This window comes from Myiozetetes cayanensis, unplaced genomic scaffold, assembly GCF_022539395.1.
Source record: "Myiozetetes cayanensis isolate MyiCay16 unplaced genomic scaffold, myiCay2020 scf2-11, whole genome shotgun sequence".
In the NCBI taxonomy this organism is placed as follows: domain Eukaryota; kingdom Metazoa; phylum Chordata; class Aves; order Passeriformes; family Tyrannidae; genus Myiozetetes; species Myiozetetes cayanensis.
In genome coordinates this window covers 6,517,432-6,536,948 of record NW_026087411.1, presented here as the reverse complement: position 1 = coordinate 6,536,948, position 19,517 = coordinate 6,517,432, and the positions used below count along the sequence as shown (strand labels likewise).

At 48.2% G+C, this 19,517-nt stretch overlaps 1 protein-coding gene and 1 long non-coding RNA gene across 5 annotated transcripts in view; one reads left to right on the top strand and one right to left on the bottom strand.

Annotated features, from left to right (window-relative positions):
• The window catches only part of MEIS1 (Meis homeobox 1), a 108,860-nt gene extending 106,682 nt beyond the window's left edge, over positions 1 to 2,178 (bottom strand). The window contains exon 1 of one of the 4 annotated variants that reach the window (XR_007628851.1): positions 898 to 1,143. Coding sequence is in view for 3 of the 4 variants with exons in the window: in XM_050314659.1 (XP_050170616.1) it covers positions 898 to 912 (15 nt within the window). In the remaining variant the exon portion in view is untranslated. Of the gene's footprint in view, positions 1 to 897; positions 1,147 to 1,182 lie in introns of those variants that run through there. The other 3 variants (XM_050314660.1, XM_050314661.1, XM_050314659.1) reach the window with 3 other exon arrangements.
• A 13,684-nt stretch (positions 2,179 to 15,862) lies between these two features.
• On the top strand, positions 15,863 to 19,044 carry LOC126640350 (uncharacterized). The gene is made up of 2 exons (XR_007629006.1): positions 15,863 to 18,494; positions 18,790 to 19,044. It is a non-coding gene; the product is annotated as an uncharacterized LOC126640350 (long non-coding RNA).
• Positions 19,045 to 19,517: the final 473 nt, after the last annotated feature.

The window sequence follows — 19,517 nt, the reverse complement described above, 5'->3', positions numbered from 1 at the left end:
AAAAAAAAAAAAAAAAAAAAAAGAGAAAAGACCCAGAACGAGCGATTTGCGGACTTCCCAGCAATTCCACGAGAATGCAACTTTTAAAGCCGAAAAGCTGGAAACGTTCGCCCGGGCTCTCGGGATTTTGGGAATGCCTTCCTTCTTTTTTTTTTTTTTTTTTTTAAGGGTTTTCTTTGTTAAAGATTAAGGAGCAAAAGCTACCGCGGTTCCCAGGCAGCGGGGGAAACGGCCACTTTTCATCTATTAAAAGCGAAGGTGTGAATAAACACTTTTAAAGATCCCTGACACTTGCTTGGACCGAAAGAGTAAAAGGCAAGTTGTCAGCAGAGGAACTTTCTTTCCCAACCAGCTCTCGGACGGCGGCAGGCAAATTAGGCAAGAAAACTTCTTTCCAGGACTTTTCTCCTTTCCCAAATCCCTGTTCACCCGACTCCGGCTGATTAATTTTTTTCTCAAAACTTCAATTCAGGAGGTAGTTGGAAGGGAAAAAAAAAAAAAAGAAAAAAAAAAAGAGATCGTACCCAAAATAGAAACAACAATACACATGGCAGTGAATGCTGCTAACCTTCAATTCAAATTAAAGTAATTTCTTTTTAGAAGAGTGGGGGGTGGTTGCCCATTACACTGCACCTTTTGTGACAGAATATATATTAAAAAAAAAGGGGGGGAGAAAAAAAAAAAAAAGGAGGTAAAAGAAAAAAAAAAAAAGTTGTGCTTACTCCCAGCCAGAACTTATCTTCCTAAAGTGAAGCGCTATATCATCACTAACACAGCAAAATGCTCAGAGACATGCACACATTCAAATATTTCAAGCACTGGTGACTTTAAAAAAGACATTGGTAGAACTAGAGCTACAAAACCAACAAATACAGAGGCTCGGACATATTCACTTACATGCCTGCATGTCATTAATGTATAGAAAGCTTTGCCTCTTCCCTGAGAGCTCCGGGATGGGGAGTAAAAGAATCAAGAAAATAGCAATATACGCAGGTTTTAAGCCTACAAGTACAACTGATAAATCCTCCCGCTGCAGGACACCGCTTTGTGCCCCTGTTCCAAAAAGGAGGAAAAAAAAAAAAAAAAAAAAAAAAGAAAAGAAACTTTTTTCGCAGCGTCTCTGTCAGCCACGTTTCAATATTATTTCACATTTGAAATCCATTTTTTTTTAATCATACGTACCCTTTGCGCCATCGGCCTGCTTGCTCCCTTCCTACTTCAACTTCTAATATATCCTCTTTAAGGCCAGTGTGAAAAGAAAGAAACGCGAAGTTCCCCCCCCCTCACCCCCCAAAAAAAGGCAAAAATCCCTTAGCGTCGCCAGCAATGGAAGCAATCGAGTAAAATCTTCGGCTTGCTGGATCTCAGCGAAGCGATACGGTAACTCAGCATTAAAAAAGGAGGAAAAAAAAATTAGGAGGAAAAAAAAAATTCAACTCTCCCTCCTTCCTTCCTTCTTTTTTCTTTCTTTCTTCCCTCTCTCCCTGTCTCTCTCTCTCTTACTCTCCCCCTCTCGTTTCCAAGACAGCAGCGGGGCGAAAGCAAATATCCTTTCCCCAAATCAGTTTTTTTTCCTCTCTCTCTCTATCTTTTTTTTTTTTTTTTTTTTTTTAAAGTGCCCCTCAAACCCAACTACCAAGTCTCATGGCTTTTTGCCACTCCGGCTGTCAATCACAGGCGAGGTTGTCAAGGTGGTGAATGACTGATGATGATCCGCTGCGTGTGCTCCCACCGCGCAGGACACCGCGAATGTTAATTTTCGAGTGCGCTCACCCAAAAAAAAAAAAAAAAGAAAAAAAAAGAAAAAAAAAGAAAAATTTATACAAAAAAAAAGGAAAAATTTAAAAATCGAGGGAGGAGGAGAAGGAGGAAGAGGAGGGGGAGAAAATTAAAAATTAAAAAGGCTCGCTAAACGCGCCGGCTCTCCTTTTATTATGGTTATTATGATGATGATGATGATGATGGTGGTAGTGGGGGGGCTGCTTTTTTTTTTTTTTTCCTCTCTCTCTCTCTGCCTCTGTCTCTGCCTCTCTCTCTCTCTCTCTCCGCTCCTCCTCGCGGAATCGCTCCTAATTCCTCGCCGGCGCCGGCTCGCTCTGCCCCTGCGCGGCCGGCGGGCGAGGCTGGTGGAGGCGGGCCGGGCGCGGGTGCCGTGCGGGGCGGGCGCGGGAGGAAGGGCAGCGGGGCGGGATGGGGGGAGGGAGGGAGGGAGGCGGGGGAGGAGGAGGAGGAGGCGCTGCCGCCGCCGCCGCCGCCGCTGCCCGAGCGCTGCCGTCCGTCCGTCCCTCCGCGCGTCCGTCCGTCCGTCCGTCCCTCCGCCGCCGCTCCGCCCGAGCGCAGCAGCCGCGCCGGGCTGGAGCAGACTGCGGGAACCCGGAAGTAGTGGTGGCCATAACAGGTCGCGTCTTACACAATGCGCTGGGCGGCAGCAACTCCGCCACCGGCGCGGGGCGCGCCGCGCGGCCCCCGCGCCTCTCCTCGCTCGCACACACGCGCACACCGCCCCCTCCCGGCCCTGCCCTCGCACACCCCGTGGCGAGCACACACAGCGCGGTGCGCCCGCCCGCCGCCGCCACCGTGGGGGCGCTCCCGCCGCCCTTTTGTCTGGCGGCGCCGCCGCTCCGCGCCCCGCGCAGCGCCCCCAGCGCCGCCCGCCCCGCGCTTCTCCGCCGGCCGTACCCCCCTCAACGCCCGCCCCCCACACGGCGGCTCCCCGCGGCCGCCGGCCGAGTGAGCTCACCTGGCCCCCGGCCGCCGCCGCCGCGCCGCCAACGGCCAATCAGCGCCGCGCCGCCCCGCGCCGCGCCCCCATTGGTCCGCGCGGGGAGCGGGGCTCGGGACCGGCGCGCGCTGGGGGTACGGGTGGGGTGAGGGGAAGCGATCCCCCCTCACACACCCCCGGCTCCCTCTCCGTCCCTATCCAGCCCCATTCCCAGCCCTATTTCCAGCCCTGTCCCCTCCATCGGGCTCCGCCGCCGTGTTGTCCTGCCCTTCTCCCCCCCGCGCCGAGGCGGGGGTCCCGCTGCCTCGCGTCCCCAAAGCACGGCGGTCTCCGCCTTTCCCGCAGCTCCTCCGCCGGGGCGGGTGCGGGGAACTCGCCGTGCCCCTTCCTCCCGTACCTGCGGAGAGCTGCCCCCCTGGGCACTACCGCATCTCCCGCCCGGCGAGACGGAGAACAACCCCCTACTGCGGGTCCTCGGGGGGATACGGGGCAGTGGCGGGGGTGTCCCCCCGCTAAACCCCCCGGGGACGCTGCTCCGCTGCTGCCGGAGCCCCCGGGGCCGCTACGTCTCAAACTTCGGGGAAACCCGTTTCGATGATCTCCACCACTCCCTCCCTCCTCCCCGCCCCCTTTCCGCTAGGAATCGGCCTGTTATCCCGGCGAGGGAAATACAGATCTCTCAGGTAAGAGCCGTTTTCATACACTGACCCCCACCCACCCACCCGAGCGACGCGCGTGGGGTTCACCTCCCTGTTGATTTCCCCCGGGAACGGCGCTCGGGAATGATTCCCCACCGTAGCGGTCCCTTGCAGGGTGTTGCTTCGACTCAACTCCCAGGGATGCTTCCCCCTCCTCCCCGAAAAAAAAAAAAAAAAGGAAATTAGGGGGGAAAAAACCCCTGAAAACCCCTTTTTCAGCGTCCTCATCGGGCCTTTAGGAGCTTAATTCAGCGCAAGCCGGAGCCCGAAACACTTTTACAATGTAATTACAGCCCTACAAATTGTTTGCCCAAACCTCATCCTGGATAAGGATTTTACAATTAGCAAACAGTTATTACTCTTAGGGCTCGCTGCGAGGAACTGCTCTGCCCGCCGCTCCGCTGGCGAGAGGCCGGCCAGAATTAAAAGAAAAAAAAAAAAAAAAAAAAGGGAGGGGGGGAGAGGGGGACTAATCCGGACAGCAATTAATCATCTATTAAACGGGGAAAAGTAAACGGCCAGATCCGCGCTATCCCGGTAAACTCCTGCCGCGGCTGATGCGCTGAGCGGCAGCGGGACCCGCTCAGCATCTCGCCCCGCCACCTTTTTAGGCAAGGCTGCTCTTTTATTTTTGTTTGGTTTTATTTTTTTTTCTCCCAAAAAAACTTGCTGTTTTGGAGGAATCTATTTACGTTTGTCCATCGCAAAAGAGTGAGGGGGGCTTGGGGGGGGGGGGGAAAGGGGAGGGAATAGGGATAAAGGAAAAAGCACTAAGGAAAGAGCGAAGGGGTCTGGCGGGAGCAGCGGGCCTCGCAGCGGCCTCGCCGCGGAGCGCGGAGAGCTACGCGCCCTCTGCGCGGCCCCCTCCGACCCCGGCTGGGCCTGCGGGGAAGGGACCCTCCGAGCTGAGGCAAAAAAAAAAAGGCCGTCTGGGGAGCGAGGGAGCCTCCTCCACGAGGTGGAATCTGGGTCCATTTGCTTATCGGATAATAAATGAGGCTTTTAATCAGGCTGAATTTCCCAGCTTAAGGAAAGAATTAGTCATACCTAGGAACAATCAAATCGTTTCTAGCAGGCTTCCCTGCCGCCTTCCTAGCAGGGACTGGGGGGGGCTGGGGGGGTGGGAGACTGGGAACGGAGATGGGGGAGAATTAGCATCCAAGTGTGCTCTTTCACCATTAATACTGAAATCTGAAAACTGAAATAGGAACAACCAGAAGAGCCAAACAAACAAGAAACCGCAGAAGAAAGCATTGGAAAAGGCGGCCGGGAGATAATCCAGGAATGCTTCAGATAAGGAAAGGGGGGGAGCGATACGTGCGGAGATACCCGAAAAGTCAGAGCTTGATGGAGCGGTTGAAAGAGGGATGGAGGATGGGAGGGGGAGAAACCCGAACTTGTTTAAAGCCCATTAAAGGTCAGATCGGGGTGGGGGGTGGGGTGCGTGTGATCATAAAAGGAGGTTAAATGCGAGGGGTTTAAGCGCGCAGATGAAGCGCAGCGCCAGGATTTGGAGGGGGGTTGTTTACTAATTCCCGATACAGAAAAACAAAAGAGCGGCGGGTCCGTCCAGAGAGCCAGCCCGGGGACAGCCGGGGCTGCCCTGCGCCCACCGCCGGCACAGCCCGGGCCCCGGGAGCCGCGGGGGAACGGGGGAGCCGGGAACGGGGACTGCCCGCTCCCCCCTACGGCCGGCCTTGACGTTTGCAGAAGTGATGGGAGATTTTGATTAATTAAATTGAGGGCTTCATAAAATAAGTCCCAATAAAATTTACGCATGTCTTAAAACTTTCTAAACACCGATATATATATATATATATAAAAAATAAAATTATCTGGGAAATGAGTTACTGGCCGGGATTTTTTGTGACTTCAACGGTGACAGCGGTGCCGGCGGCGGGAGTGAAGGTACCCGCACACAAAAGGAGCCTTTCAGGGACAAAAGTTGCGGCGGCTGCCAGGTTCTCCCCGCGGTGGCACCTCGGGGTAGCCCGGGCAAGGCAGCGCAGAGCCGACCTGAGCCTTGCCCTTCCTATCTCACACTACAAACAGACAATTTCAGCCTAAAATCCCCAAAATACCCGCAGATCCCAGCAGCACCATAGTGTCGGGGTTGTTGGGGTTTTTTCTTTCACGTTTTAGGCGCTACAAGTTCATTTGGGTTAATTTGGAAGCGCTGCTCCGCGCCAGGCTTCGCGACGCTCTCTGCCCGCCTTTAGCCCATCTGCTCCCCGCACTTCTGTACTCCCTGCCCATGCCAAGCCCTCTCTCTTGCCTTTTGATATTCCTATACTTCTCGTTGCATTAAATAATAATAACAATAAAACAGAATTGCTGGGTAAAACTCTGGCTGCTTAATTAAAGAAAAAAAAAAAAAAAAAAAGGGAAAAGCTGATGGGCTGTTCTGCATCCCAAGGATTGAGCTGTTGTGCCGTCTACTGGGAGACGGGAAAACTACAGCCAAAAAAAGCTTCCAAATTTTTTGCGAGAGAAAAGTCCAGTTTTCGGCAATTTAGAGGAGCCGGAGGCGCCCAATTGCTCGGTAGAAGAAGAAAAAAGAGAGCCCGGACAGAAAAGCCGTAGAGACGATTATTTTTTTCCTTCGGCTACACCTGTAAAATTGTACAAAAACTCGACTTTTAAGCTTTTAGGACTTTATTGGCTGCAGAGCGCCAAGCGATGATATGGTAAAGATGGTTTGAGTTTACCCGTGCGAGGCAGTTGGACATTACCTAAATATGTAGGACAGGGCAATTTTTTTCTTTTTTTTTTTTTTAAAGAGGAAAATACTTGAAAATTGTTTAAAAACTTCACCAGCCGGCCGCAGCCCGTGGGCAGAGGGAGAGATTCCAATCCGGGAAGCTCCCACCCCGAGGATGCTCTCGGAGGGCAGCGAAGGCAATCACTTTGATGCCATTATTTGGTTGGGTATCAGGAGGGCAGTTCACGCCAGCCCAGCGTTGGTCTCGGCTCAGAGGAAACAATAAAGTTGCTGTTTTAAGTTTCCGAACCTTTGCCCGTGCCCGAGACGCGGGTGCTCTCATGCAGATGCAGCCGACCTGGGTAATTCCCCTCCCTTCTCTGCCTGCCCACTGGGATCGCCGCTCCCGTGGCGCCTGGGATGCTCTCCTCAAAAATGCAAAGTTCAAGAAGAGATTTAAAAAAAAAAAGAAAAAAAAAGTTTCTGATTTTGTTTTTAAAAAAATACCTTTAAAAATAAAAAGCCCTTGACTTCTGCGAGGCGAGGGACGCAGAGAGGCTGTGAAATGCAAAGCCTCCGTCGTATTTACAGAGAATGTCAGCAGCCGACTGGACACGCAGATAAAAATCTAGTGGTCTACGTGAGCTACAAGGAGTTTTTTAAAGCAAAGATCTCTAAGCGCCTGTTCTCAGTCCACACATATGCCCGCACGTAGCCTAAAAAGCCAGAGACACCCACGTAGATGAACAATAGTGGGGTTTTTTCAATATGTTAAATAAAGGTATAAGCAAACCCTCCTGCCACTTGTAGCAGACCAACTCCGACAGCTCTTTGCCTTCAGAGCCACTTGCCAGAGTTCAACAGAGGGTGACATTAGCCTAAAATATTCGATAGCTTTTTTTTCCTCTGGAGACTTTCCCCACTCCTGCTGGTCTAAATTCAGCTCCCACTTCGTCTCTGGGGGTAAAAACGCTGTCTTTGAAGGAAACAACAAACTCTCCGACAGGGATTTTTTTATCTAGAAGGTATTACGGATACTTTCCTCAGAGTACATAAAGCAGAAATTAAAGCAGAAATTACACTTCTGGTATAAGAAGTCGAACACCACTCTTCTAAAAAGTTGAACGAAGTCAAAAGAGTTGAAATGAGTCTGAAAATACTTGCGACATTGTACGAGAAGCAAATTAGCGAGTAACAAAATAAAACCTCAATTTGAAGCCACAGGGAATTGAATACTGGTGTCTGATAGTACCTCGGCTGAACTAGAGCAAAGCGGAGTTTTGTCAGAGCTTTTCAATTTGATGTTTTCCTCCAAACTAATTTTCACTATTGCTCCATTCCTATTACCTAAGCCCATCTGCAACTCGGCTAATGAGCCCATTACAGCATTATTTCGGCGTGCCTCTGATGCCGATCGCAGAGGATGGGCATTAATAAAAGCGAGGATCTGGGGCTATTCAGCCTGGTGGGATGGGAGGGAACCTGAGGTTCTCTTCAGGCTCGGCACTCACGGAGAGGGGGCTTCCCTCAAACGATACCATCTAGGAAAATTCGGGCACAAATCACTTAACGCTTTACAAATTAGAAAAAGGGAAATAAGAAGCAAAGCTCTGTGCCCGGCAGCGCGGTGCGGAAAGGATCTCGGGACGCTCCCGGGATCCCAAGCCCCACCAGGACCCGGACCCGACCTGTGCCTGGGGCTGCGAGGGGCTGGGGAGGTAGGGGAGCGTGTCAGGGTTCCCGCAATCCCCCACCCCAAGAGTTTGCCAGCTGCTCGCAGCTCCCCCCAGGACAGCCCAGCCCGCCGTTATCTGCATCTGGGGGTGCATTATCACGGGCTTTTGCATAATTGCATATTGACTTTACTAAATGGATCTTCGGAGCTATTTAAACATCCCTCTCCTCAAACCCGCAAACAATTCTCTCGGCAAGAAAGAACAAAAAAGAGGGGGGCGAGGGGATGGGGGCTGCGAAAGAGATTCTAGTTGCTCTTGCTCCTTCGTTTTTGTAGCGTTTTGGGCACAAGTGGCTCATCTCTAAGCGGTTTGGATCCAGCTTGGTGCACGCGTGTGCAGGCAAGCGGAGGGGACCTGCAGCAGCACGAGTGGCAGCAGGATGGGTGGCTGTCATTCACTCCGGGGTCTTAGAGGTGACTACATGGGCGTACGTGTCTCTCCGAGCTCCCCCGGATAATTTTTGGCCAGCTGTGAAGGCTGCGAGAAAAGCCTATATGGGCACACACGTTGTGCGTGCACGGACACGAAGGACCGGTCTAAGGACAACTTGGGAGAAAACTCTCCTCGCTAGCCATTTCTAAAACCTCCCTCGGAGGAGAGGCACTCAAACGCGGCGTTCCCCTTTCCCTACGCCTCCCCACTCGCAGCAGTGCCACGCCAGCCACGTCAGCCCCAAACCACAGAGCTGGGCTTTGCCTCCAAGGACAGGCGTGCTCATCCTCCGCCTGCGCTGCCCACGCCCCTGCCGCCCCTCTCCATCCTGCAAGAGGCAGCTGCCCTCGCCCTTCAGCCTCGCAGGGGAAGGCGGCCTTCTCTGCACCAAGGCTGGGTCCCCAAGGCAGCAGCTGTGAGAAGCAGGCGGGGAAGGGGAAAACAAAAAAAAAAAAAAGGCGAAGGAGAGACGGAGGGGGACCGGGGAGGGAGGTAGCGAAAGCTGCACTTTCCTCCGAGCAGAGTAAGCGTCCCCTCGGAGGGGCCCCAGACCCAGGAGCTGGCTCCCGAGCCCTGGGCCTCCCACACGGCAGCACCAGCATCGCCCCCTCCGCAGCCCTGCAGCCACGGTAAGGGCAGCCCTGCATCCTGGCCTGGCCCCCTGACTGCTCCATGCCGGCCCTGCAGGTCTGTGGGGAAGGGCCGGTGCCCAGGCCCATGTGCTGGTTTCAGACAAACTCCAGTGGTCCGGGGATTCAGAGCATCCCTCGTAATGACACGATGCTAATGGCCACTTTTTGTGGCTTGGTTGAAGGGTCCATATAAAAGATCTGCAGGCATCTGCAGTTGTCAAAGGGAAACCACAGTCAGAAGAATCCACCAAGATGCATTAAGAGAAATTTGCTTCCAGCTTATCCAACTGAGCACTTTTTTTTACCTTGAGGACTCTAGCTTTGCCTGAAAAGCTGTAATTACACTTTACAGAAAATGCTTTCCTGCTCTTATCCTCAACTTAGTTGTGGGAACAAGATAAGAAATCAGACAGACACCTAAACTCTGGAAAGGGAGTACTTTTTACATGGAACCAGAGAAACATCTCATACAGCCATCAGCTCAGCTCTCCTGCAATGCTGTTTCCTTGCATTTAGCAGTATTTAGATCAAATAAGTACTCTATTTTAACCAAGAGGGCTCTTCGCATGCTTTGAGGAGGAATATCCCATATTCAACTTTTCAGTTCAGATTTCCAAAGATATTTTGTTTCTTCTCTCAATGCTACAGTGACCTCAGTCCACAGAAAATCTGGCACCTCATTTCTGCCAGAGATATAAACCATCTTTAGCAAATGTGGACACTGAGCCCCACTTCAGGAGCCGCCTACCAGCCAACTCTTACTGAAAGTCACCGGGATTAAGGGCCTAAGTCACCTTTTGAAAAGGGATGTACTTTTCTGAAGGCAGGTATGCATCATAGGGCACGTAGATGTGACCAAAGTAGCTCTAAAGCTCTCTGTGGTGGAGCCAACAAAGGCATATCAGCAGGCTATACCTGCCTAAGCAGTTCCAGGGGATTTCGGGGACACTGAATTCTTGGCCTCACCCCTCTTCTTGCCTCATGACACTACTGTCATGGCTTTCAAGTTGCAAACATGATCAGAAAAGAGCCAAGTTTGTGAGATAACATACAGATGCGCTAACCCATCCATGGCTTCAGTCCCCCTCTCCATTCCTACCACCCCTTTCACTTTCATCTTCCCCTTGAAATGGGATCACTCATCCAAATGCTGTGTGACAGCTTGTGGCATGAGGGGTGCCCCCATAACAGCTGAACATCTTATGACCCTCATCCCACAGCCAGAGCTCTTGAAGCACAGAAAGTTTCCAAGGGAATTGACCAAGAAACTACGTGGTGGCACAAGAAGCAGAGCTGAGATGCTTTGCCTCTCGGGCCTCTGTTTAAAGACAAGCTGTTCCCACCCCTGCTCTTCATTAACTCGCAAATAGCAACTTTGGACCTCACCCAGATCTCTCCCCCCGCAGAATATCTTGCTTAAATTATTTTTCCGATATCATCCAAGATCATATTTTTCCTTTTATGTTTCCAAGTTGAAGTTTATTATAGTTTATTATAGTTGTCTGCATTGCTGATCATTTGTAACCCTTTCTATTATTTTTCTGCTCTTGCTAGTACTTGAAATGCTTCTTACTTCAGTCCCCTTCGAATTTTAGTACTGTACTGCTCACCTCATTTTTGTACCAAGCCTGTTCTGTCTCACTTTTATTCTCACCAAACTTGAGGACTCTGCTGCTGGCTCTCCTTTGCTGTACAGCACAACCAGACCCACTTTTTTTTTTCATCCTTTTCCATACACAGTTTGCCTCTCTGTTGATGAAGAGACCCTCACTGGGTCTAACCAGTGCCAGCCACATTGTCCTTACTGTCAGTGTTACATTTCTAGTTATTCTTGCTTCTTCCCAAAGCCTTTGAAGTCGTGTAGAGACAATTTGATTCATTAGTACACCCAGCCTTGCAGTAACTCTAGCTTCTGCTTTAGTTTCTGTATTAGAAGCACATGTTTGGTCTATAAGTTAGGGGAAAGCTCCACCATCTGTCTTGCCCACACAGTTCAAATTCTGCTTTTCCTCACTGAACTCGAGAGGCTGGTGGCTTTCTGCCCGGGTTTCCATACCTGGGAATGCCACCTCCTCCTCCTCCCCCTACTGGTATTGACAAACTCTTGTGAGCAATATGCTTCCTGTGTTTCTCCAGACTTGAAGCCTTTTACGGCACCTGAATATGTTTGCAGTTCCCTTCATGGTTTTTCAGAAGAGCTGCAGTTATCCCAAAGGTTTATTTACTGGCCTCACATAGGCTGGGATCCATCAGCAGCACTTCCCTAGACATCCTTGTGTCACCTTCATTGGCTATGTTGGGTCAGGAGGCAGAAAACTCTGCTTCCAGCCATCGGGATGCTGGGCCAGGCTCCTCCATGAGGGGCCACCCAAAAGGGTCTCTTGCCTTCTTGATTCAGGTGGCTCCTCCCAGATCTGTGTGGCTACACACTATTCTCAAAAAGAGATGGCATAGACATCAAAAGTATGAAATGTGGTTTTACACACACTCCTTGCTTAGTCTTCTGGTCTGTCCTGCTACTGTGCTTTGTCTCCACAGAGTGTGGCTCCTGGGTCTTCCCCTCCACTGACTGCTGTTTCACCGCCTGGTGGGTTTGTGTGTTCCTCCAAACACACCATGAGACCATCACAAACAGCTACTAACTCTCAGAGGAACTTTACCTCATGAGCATATTAAAAACCCTAGTGTTTCAAGTAAGAGACCTCCTAAGAGAACCCCATCGTGGGAACACTTGCTGCCATGGGCATGTAGTTTATTCCATTCCCTCTTTCCACTTTCCAGTGCTTTTTATTAAGTTCTTCTTACCTGCCTGTCTCCTAATATAGATTTTGTGTAGGATGCCAAGCCATCCTGCCTCATGTTTTCCCTGTTCCCTGCTCCTAGCCAAGGTTGCCTATGGATCCTGCTTTGAAGTTCTGTGACACATTGGCTGCAGTCAGTGACTCTTCCCTTGGCTGACATCACCTCAGGAGTCCCTCTCCAGTGGGCTGGGAATCACATTTGCCTCCACTTGCTTTGATCAAAATGAAATCCATTTACAAGCGCCCGATGAGCCGGCACAAACATGCCTGCAGGTTTCTAGACAAAACTAACCGACATAAAAATATGCCAGCTTTAACTTCAGTTGAGTCCTTAAACTAGCTAAGGAGATGGGAAGCCCAGATTAAAAAAAAAAAAAAAAATTTCAATTTATGAGCACTTTCTATTTGTTTAGCTCAAATGAATCATCAAAATCAATGTAAGATTTGGTTAAATCGAAGTAAGTGTCCATGCAGGGGTTTACCTCTGTATTTCAGAAAGTGAATTTAAAATTATGCTTCAAATCACTTTCTTGCTTGGAAAAGACCCTTTTCCAGAGACCATCTGGGCCCTGATTATAAACGGTGCTCAGCTCCAGCAGGTCTGGGTGAAGACGGTGGAAGCAGATGGATCTCAGTGATGCTGGAAATCAGACTCAGTCTCAGCACCTACGGCAATTCTGCCTGCACATCCTCCAAACCCCAATAAAACCTGCCTTTCAATGGCTGTTCCTTGGAGCTGAAGTGGGTGGTCTCTATGTTACAAAAGTTAATTTTTCTTTCTGATTATCTGGTGAGACTCTGCCTGTGTTTGCTAAGTTATTTTCCCTAACTCAATAAGCACAGCAGTTGCCTAGGTGTAAAAATGAAGGGTTTCAGCCCAAAAGATTACCTCTAAGTTTTTCCCTTTCAAGTATTTATAACTATTGAGGGCTATGACAAATCATCTTCGAAGTAAAAAAAAAAAAAGGAAAGAAGGAGGAGGGATTTTGCAGTCAAGTGACTTTGTATACTCCTTATTTTCTTTAAAACTTCAAGACCTACCACAAGGAGGACAGTTCCGACCTCGGACAAGGTGCAGAAAACAGTTTGAAATAAAATACATTTAAAGCATTAGGGAAGAACCTTCTCTGTGTGCTCAGTTCTTCACTTCTCACCCATGCCCCAGTTTCCTCTGGTGCCCCGAATCCATGTGTATGCCAGATGTGCACTGGCACTTGTACATATGCCACCTGCACCCCAACACGCATCCTCCTTCTTCTGCAAAGCCATCCATCAGCCCCCCAACTTCTCACCTGCAGGAAGGTGATAGTTTGAATTTATTTTGATACTTTCTCTTTTTTTTTTTGATTGGTTTTCTTTGCTGTAGAGCCTGTAATTTAGTTTTGCTGCCACAAATAGTTAACCCCAGAGTGGGAAGCTATGAAAAAAACTCCTGAATGTATTTGGCTATATCAACGCAGCAGACAGGTTTTGATACCCAGGTTTTCTATCTCCTGCAGGACCCAGAGAAATGATGGGTTATGAAATACCACAAGGACATTGGCAGAACTGTTGCCTTGCCAAAAAGAGTGTGCGTGCTTTCACAATGGGAAGAAAGCTCTGTAATAAAGAGAATTTGAACTTCATCATCACAAGGCATCAGATAACTAACCTGGTCCCTTCACTTTCCCATCCAATGGGATCTTATTCCCAGGCTAGTTTTATGTCAGCACAGGGACACAAAGGCAGAATTTATGTCCACTAGTGTGCATTAACTCCTGTCCTAACCAGTACTAATTACCGCTAATTATGTGGGACAGTGTTAATTCTTTCAGCAGCATTACCGCTGGCCTTACGCTTCTGAAAGTGCCTTTGGGTGAGGCAGCTCACTTTGAAAAGATATTTATGTGGGGAATAAATACAGAGTAGCTAATACACTGTAAATTTACACCACTGGATAGCAGGTTTTAAACTCTCTATGTCTCTGGGTGTGAAGACAGACAAAACCTTGAGTAAGAACTACTCAATAGAAAAGGTGGCAGGATCACCCTGCGTGATCTTGGGAAAGTAATTTTGATCTGGCATTTCTATCCTGTAAAACTGGAAAAATAATATGTCCTTGACACTCTCAGGGGTATAATACTTATTTTCTCTACCTTGCCAATCATTCTCTTTGCTTTCAAAAAATATTCTCCAAACCCTAATTGTTTTTATATGTTTGCAGTATAAGACATAAAAGACATAAACCCATCATATTTTTCTATACTGTATTTTCCCCATTGTGCTGTACTGTTAACATGAGCACTTTGCTGTGCAGAGGCTTGGCTATTTGCTGAAAGGATGAATTAAGACATGTAAAAGGCTTCAGTATCTTGGCTGAGTGGCACCACAGAGCTGGAAGGTATCATTAAGCTAAATGGTTCCTTTCTGCAGGAGTGAGAAGCCCAGACATTTTTCAGTGGATTAAGAAAAACTGTTTCACACTCCCCTGTGACCCCATCCTGCAAATATAGGGCAGGGGGCCACAGCTTTGAATCACCAAATTCCTTTCACTCCCTTCGGTTTGTGCCTTTCTCCCCTGATGTCTAAGTCAGGGTTCAGCTTGGGAAATCAGGAGACATCGTATGAACCCGGTCCCCCCTGGCATCAGCATCTCTGCAGTTCAGCTTGATTGTTTTTTTCCAGAGTCTGCATAGTCTTCATGAGGGCTCAGCAACATGGTCCTGGGTGGATTTGTTGGTATGGTCATCTCCTGCAGCAAGAACACTAAGTCAGGAGGCTTTGTTGTTAGACCACTAATGTCTGGTCCCTTTGACCCCAACGAGGGGCTGGATCTGTCAGATCCATGGAGAAAGGCCAAAAATCATCGCAAAGGACCTGGCTCATTCACTGTCAGACAGTTTAAATGGATCCCTGATGATTCCCAGCTCTTGTAGGTTTTCCTTAGTGGCAAATCATGGTGTGCTGGTGTCAGGGGTGTGCTGGTGCTGACAGATGAATGATGTTTCCAAATCTGCCGGTGAAATGCTGACTTGGTGCCCAGCCAGGCAGCACGAGCTGCTGCTCCTCCACATAACCAGTGCAAGCACCAATCCAGGTGGTCTTTACCTCTGAGGGTTTCCCATCTTTGGATGGGCCATTTGCCCACAGGTCCCTCCTTCAGTCTCACTGGCAGTTGGTGATGTTTTGCCGCCTTCTCCCACCACTGGAATTTCATTGTTGCTGGATTTTCCCTGGTTAGTGGGCGGATGGTCCAGGCAGACATGACAGCGCTGTCCCTGAGAGCCTGCTCCTGGAGTGCTGGTGCACTGATGATCTCTGGGGCTTCTAAGAGATGATCTCTCCGCGTCCATATTTCCTTAAGACATCCCAAAAAAGTGCTTCTCCTCTTCCTTTTTAGAGTAATAGGTTGGAAACCCTTTCCACTCACCACACTGGAAACACTTTTTCCAGCCTTTTTTGCTTCTCTCGTAGCAATGCCCATGTCAGGCTTGGGAGTCTCCAAACTCAGGCAGGGTGCCTCTTGCCCAGGCTCCTTTCTCCAGGGCCTGTGTACTATATTTGGGGCTGGTTCATCCTTTCCCTGACCATTCAGCTATTTGGAAGCATTTTTCTGAATTCCTCTCTCAACTAAATGTCCAGTAAGCTGGAATCAGATGTACCACAAGTGCTTTTTTGAGTAAGTTATCTTTATATCTGCAGATGGATGCCAAGGACCTTGACCCTGCATAAAGCAGCTATCCATCTGATTTTTGGGTTTTAGGTGAAAGAACAGGAGTCTTGTTTGTCCAAATACAGCAGTATGCAAACATACATCAGTGCAGGGCCTGGACATTTGACTGTCTCCTCCTCTGCTCTCCCCTCCTACTTTTACAAATAAAAGGCAACATTTGGCCTTTGCAATCATATTGAACTTTTGCACTCACTTCTCTCTCAATTCCTAAAATTTTAGACTTAATTAAAAAAAAAAAAAGAAAGGGGGGGGAGGCTGCCTTTTCAGCAAGTTATTTTCCTTTTCCACTTTTCCTTATTTGCTCATGACATTTTCTCACAGCAGTTCCCTGCAAACCAGCACCTGCAAAGGCCCAGGTGAGGGGAATGGGACAGCCAATTCTCCCACTTCCTCTAGTTTTAACTCACAGTTGTACTGAATTCAGCAGGGTTACTCTGATTTATGGGGCTATAAGCAGTGGGACAGACCTCTGTCCTTCCCTACTCCCTGCTGGAGAGGCAGGGAGAGACAAGCAGCTTCTGAGAGGCTTGTTGGTTTGTGTTCATTAACAGCAGCTGTCAGACAGCTCTCACTGAAGCTCCCCATTCTTTCAAAACCATCACGGTTTTCTATTTCACATAGAAATATGCAGCAGTTTCGTTTGTATAAAACCTGCATGAATAAAAATTTAATCTAAGGCTATCACCGCTCTAACAGCAATAATTTCTCTTAAAGGCTCCATACGAAGAATACTAAATACTGTCTATAAATAAGATTGTATTTAATAGAGGAGAGAAGCAATTTAATAAGCTCACTAGTAAAGTCTTCCCTGCCACTTTCAACCTCAATATAGGTCTTTTTTCCTGAGCAAAACTAGTTTGTTACAAGGAAAACTCTGGTCCTGTTAAACTTTGATTTTTTAAGGTGAAGTCATTCAGTTCTAGCTTTCCTGTCCAAAAGGAAGAGGAAAAATATCTACTTAAAGGAAATATTAGTTAATCAGAGGACATCCCTTTCATAATAGAAGCTACTAAGGGATTTAAAAGCACATTCTAATTATAATAGTTCCCTAATTATCTGCCTAACATCTCATTTTTCTGTCTAATACCACTTTTAATTATATAGTACCTTTTTTTGCCCATCACACAACTGAAGTACTCTATTTTACTGAAAATAAATCCATTTAACTGGCGATGTCAGAGGAGAAATATTGTCATTGCACCCTGGAACGTGCACACTGTCTGGGAGGGAAATGCCTTGCCAGTGGTTTTGGATAAAGCTCCTGGATGTGCCCTTTAGAAACAGTTTCATTTAAAGCTTTCCAGGTTTTCTCAAGCAAAAGAAAATGTTCTAAACCACATGGCACTCTGCAAGCGTGTCCGATTGCAAAAGTTTTCACGTATTCAGCTTTGTTTTCCAAACTCTTGCAGCTTGGTCTCCCTTTCACTGATGTTCAGTGGGATCCTTGCCACCGGCTGATGGCAGAATAGGATTTGGCCTTTGAACCAAGCCAGCATGCAATTTGCAGAGAGGAAGCAATATTTGAGCTGTGTTATCTACGAGCATCTGGTCATCAAGATCTCGCTCGGCGATTAGTGAGCCAAGAGGAAACCCTATGGAGGGGGGAGAGGAAATCCCTCACGCGGGGTTCCCATTTCCAGCCCCGCCATGAGTTTCCTGCCCCATCCTCGAGCAAATCCCAGCTCTCTCCACTTCCCAAGAATAAAAAAAAAAAAAAAAAAAAGAAAATAATTACCCTTCAGGGAAGTTGTCAGGCTTAATGGATGTTTATAAATCGCTCGAACAAAAGGTGCTATGTCAGTGAAAAGTGCTCATCCCGATGATTATTCAAATGCTCATTAAAATGCATTTTGCTCTATCCTTTCCCTTGGTTTGTGTGGGAGGCAATTGAAAGATTTAGTCTTTGTGGGAAAGCAGAAGAGCTCGAGAGCTTTCCTTTGGGTGTGGGAGTGGCAAGTTTGGAGAGTTAAGGACCTCTGGCATGCAGGTAGGGTTTCATCCAAGGCCTTTAGGCTCTCATCCAGGCTGCAAGCTCCAACAGACCAAGGACTGGCAAGTTCCCTCCAGGAAGACAAGGCAGTGATTAATGGTACCAACCCCTGCTCAAATTTGCATGTATCATTTCCTTAGCTTTGCTCCTGATGGAATTAGGGATCATCCTTTAGCGAAAATTATTCTTAATGTGTATTTAAGCATTAAAAATGAATATGCGTGTGCGATAAAACTTAGGGAATAATTTATAAACAGCTAACATAACGTGAGATATGGAACAGCAGGCTGCCCTGCAAACCTGTGCAAATGCATGTATAAAGCCAGGATGCTTCTTCCCTCATGGATGTTTCATTATGTCTCGCTGACCCTTTTGTGGCAGCTTGGTCTGCCAGGTTCCACTGGCATTTCCAGGTATTAAAAGCTGAAGAAGACTTGGTATATCTTTATACTTTTCACTGCATCAGACAGCAGCTTGGCACTGAGCTGGCAGTCTAGATGCAGTATTTTTCACCCTCTGCAGCTCCATAAAGCTTCATGTGCAGCCACATGCCCTCAAATAGCATCCACAATGAACAGTAACTCTTCTATCTGCTGACTTCTGAATCAGCAGCATTAGGCCTGGATAGGCAAAACACAGATTTCCTGGGGAGGAGTTTCTATCCAAAATGCAAAGAATTTTATCCTTTTCGGTCAAAGGGACTATGCAATAGATAATATTATTTCTAATAAAGTGTGGTTACTTGCTCCTATCATCATGTTTACAGGATGGGAGATGCTCTTGCAGGGCACTGTGACTGCTTCCAAATTCAATTCTCTCCACTTGCCCTTGCAGTTGTCACAAAGAGCATCAGTAGCGACTCCTCCACCAGTTTTTTGACTTCTACTTTTTTCCCCCCTCACCTGGGGGATGCTTTATCTGTCTTGTCCTTCCTTGCCCCTTGCTCCTGCTGCAGGCAGCTGCTGGGAGGAACTCAGCCTCCTCCAGTGTGTTACACAACCATGTGAACTGGCACTTCTTGCATCTCCTCTGCAGAGGCTGGAAGAGACCGTGCAAAGTGTGAACCAGGGGTGAGTCAGATTCTGTGAATTTCTCTCCTCAATGCAAGCCCAGTCTGATCCTGACCATACCCCAGCCTTTCCTCTGTACCCATCAGCAAGCAAGAACCATGCTTGGTGTAACCTTGTGCTCCACAGTCAGCCAACAAACTACCAGGTTTCAATTTTTTTGTTTGTTTGTTTGGTTGGTTTTTGTTGTTGTTGTTGTTTGCTGTTTTTTTTGTTTTGCAGCTGGTGCCTTTTTCTCTCTGGTACATTTGTGCCTTCCTTGTGTTACTCATGTGCTGTCTGATCTGTGTTCTTGCAGACTTTGAGGTGGTCTTCTGTACCTGCCCCTCTCTCATCCAGGACTTGGATGTGATGCACATCAAGAAACTGAAGGAGAGCAGGATGTGTCAGTCGGATCTTTCCTGCCCTCCTCTTCTTACTCCAGACTTGTCTTCATCCACTGACCACTGTGGCTCTGCACCAACTCTACCACCTCCCAGCAGATGGAAAGAGATGCTTTTGTTCAAATATTGCCTGGCTCATTCTTCTTTAATAAACTGGTTGTTTAGTTTAATTTTTGATCACTTTATTCCTCGGTTAATTCAAATAACCTCTGCTGGGCATACCAGTCATGAGACTGGCTACTCTTGTAAAAGATTCAGTTGATTTAATCAATTTTACTAGTAAAGTGAACTTTATCAGCATGCTAAATTAGCCTGTGCAGAGGGCTTATGCTCCACGAGACTGAGGACAGGGGCACCATGACCTGGCAGGATAGGTGGACTGATTATAAGAGCATGTGGGGACAAATCCAGTCGCACCAGCATCCCCAAAGCAGACTGTGATTGCCTAGGAAAGGCCTAAAACCCATGCATCCCCTAGCAAGTCTGTGCCTGGTGTGACACTTCAGCTAAATCTTGCACGTGCCAACGCACACATCCTTCCTTGTCAAGTAATTAAAATGCAGTGGGCAAATGATGGAGGAGCAGGAAAGTGGGGATACTTAGCACTTCAAGCAGTGGACAGGAATTTTTCTTCCCATCCCCT